General features: G+C 44.2%; 1 protein-coding gene across 1 annotated transcript in view; it reads right to left on the minus strand.

Annotated features, from left to right (window-relative positions):
• The window catches only part of LOC103605618 (proprotein convertase subtilisin/kexin type 5-like), a gene marked incomplete at its 5' end in the record, with an annotated part of 106,289 nt that overhangs the window by 24,505 nt on the left and 80,302 nt on the right, over positions 1-1,482 (minus strand). Inside the window, one exon of the mRNA XM_008590238.1 lies at positions 513-730. Coding sequence (XP_008588460.1) covers positions 513-730 — 218 coding nt within the window. The remainder of the gene's footprint in view (positions 1-512; positions 731-1,482) is intronic.

Genomic DNA, 1,482 nt, shown 5'->3' on the forward strand with positions numbered 1-1,482 from the left:
CGTCTTAATCTGGAGATGAAATAGAACAGTTTCTTGGGAGATAGCTCCAGAAAAAAAAAAAAGAAAGAAAGAAATGTATAGCCAGAGTGCTATTCTCAGTCTTAAAGTTGTCTAAACTTTTCTTTCTTATCTTTCATGATAATTGCGATTCTCTGCTATCTCTGTGGTTTGTTAATATCCATCTCTTCTGGAAGATTTTGCAAAGAAATGGGAAATTTGGGTTCTTATCTGTGTCTCTAGCACCTGGCATAGTGCCTGGCCCACCCTCTGTGTGTACGTGTGTGGAGGAAACCCTGTAAAAGGAGGCTCTGGTTTGTCTCAGCTTGTAGAATCCATTATGGAAAGGGGTATTTCACCCCCTGTTTCCTAAATGATGGGCACAGAGACAGATCCCTGTAAAGGCAGGGAGACTGTTCCCACAGTTCTCTTTGGACACCCCCCATTACGTCGTGGGCCCCAGCCAGGTGCTCAGCAGAGCCACGCTCTCCCTGGGGAAGCTCCCAGGTGGGTACCTTTGCAGGTCTTCTCGTGGATGCATTCCTGACACATCTCTGGGCAATGCCTGCACACCCCCTCCACGGCCACATGTCTCTCGGAGCAGGTTTCCTGGCACACTCCGTGCTGCAGGACGAGGCCTCCCTCACAAGAATGGCAGTTGGTGGCATTTCCTTCGCATGTTCTACAAGAAGAGCTACAGCGTTCACACATGCCATCTTCTGCATAAAAGCCCCTGTACAAGGAAGAGAGACCGAACTGGAGAAACTGACCAACTAGAGAAATGTGTCACACGTGGTGGCAGAGGAATTAGGACTAAAAAGGAAAAGGCTATTGCTGTTGTCAACCAAGATGAATTCAAAAAATTAACTGAGGAAGCATGGTGAAAAAGAACATTTAGAAAAATAAAATGAAAGGAATAGGTATTGTTAAATAAAAATGATAGGAGGCCATTGTTTTGGATTAAGCCTCTGCACTGGACCCCAACAGACCAGACTAAAAATCAAAATGGAGTCACCCCTGCTAAGTTCCACATCTCAGACCCTAACTAACTTGTCTGACCTTCCGAGAAATCAGGAGAGAGATAACAGCCAATTTCCCAAACAGGCCAGTTTGAATCTTCAATCAGCATGATAATGAAGTTCCCTCTGCTTTAATCCTTACGCAGAAAATGTAGGCTGAAGTACCCTGTCGTTAACTAATCAGTCATTTCTCCCCGCCTCTGCCTACTAAGAAAAGTAGCTTTGAAACGACTCACGTGCACTTTGTCCTGGCTTCTGCTTTCTTCAGCCCTTCTCAGTTTATCAAGCCAATGCCTTCTGCTGAGCTCACTGAAAAGCTACTCTATTTTATGGAATGAAGTCTTGCCTGATTCTATAATCGCAATAAATACAGTTCAGATCTTCAAACTAAGTTTGTTGTGATTTTGTCCTTCGATGGTATAACACTTGTGAATTTGATTTGTTTGAAAACAACTGTTGTTGGGCC

The sequence above is a fragment of the Galeopterus variegatus genome, unplaced genomic scaffold (assembly GCF_000696425.1).
Source record: "Galeopterus variegatus unplaced genomic scaffold, G_variegatus-3.0.2 Scaffold5941, whole genome shotgun sequence".
Classification (NCBI taxonomy): Eukaryota; Metazoa; Chordata; class Mammalia; order Dermoptera; family Cynocephalidae; genus Galeopterus; species Galeopterus variegatus.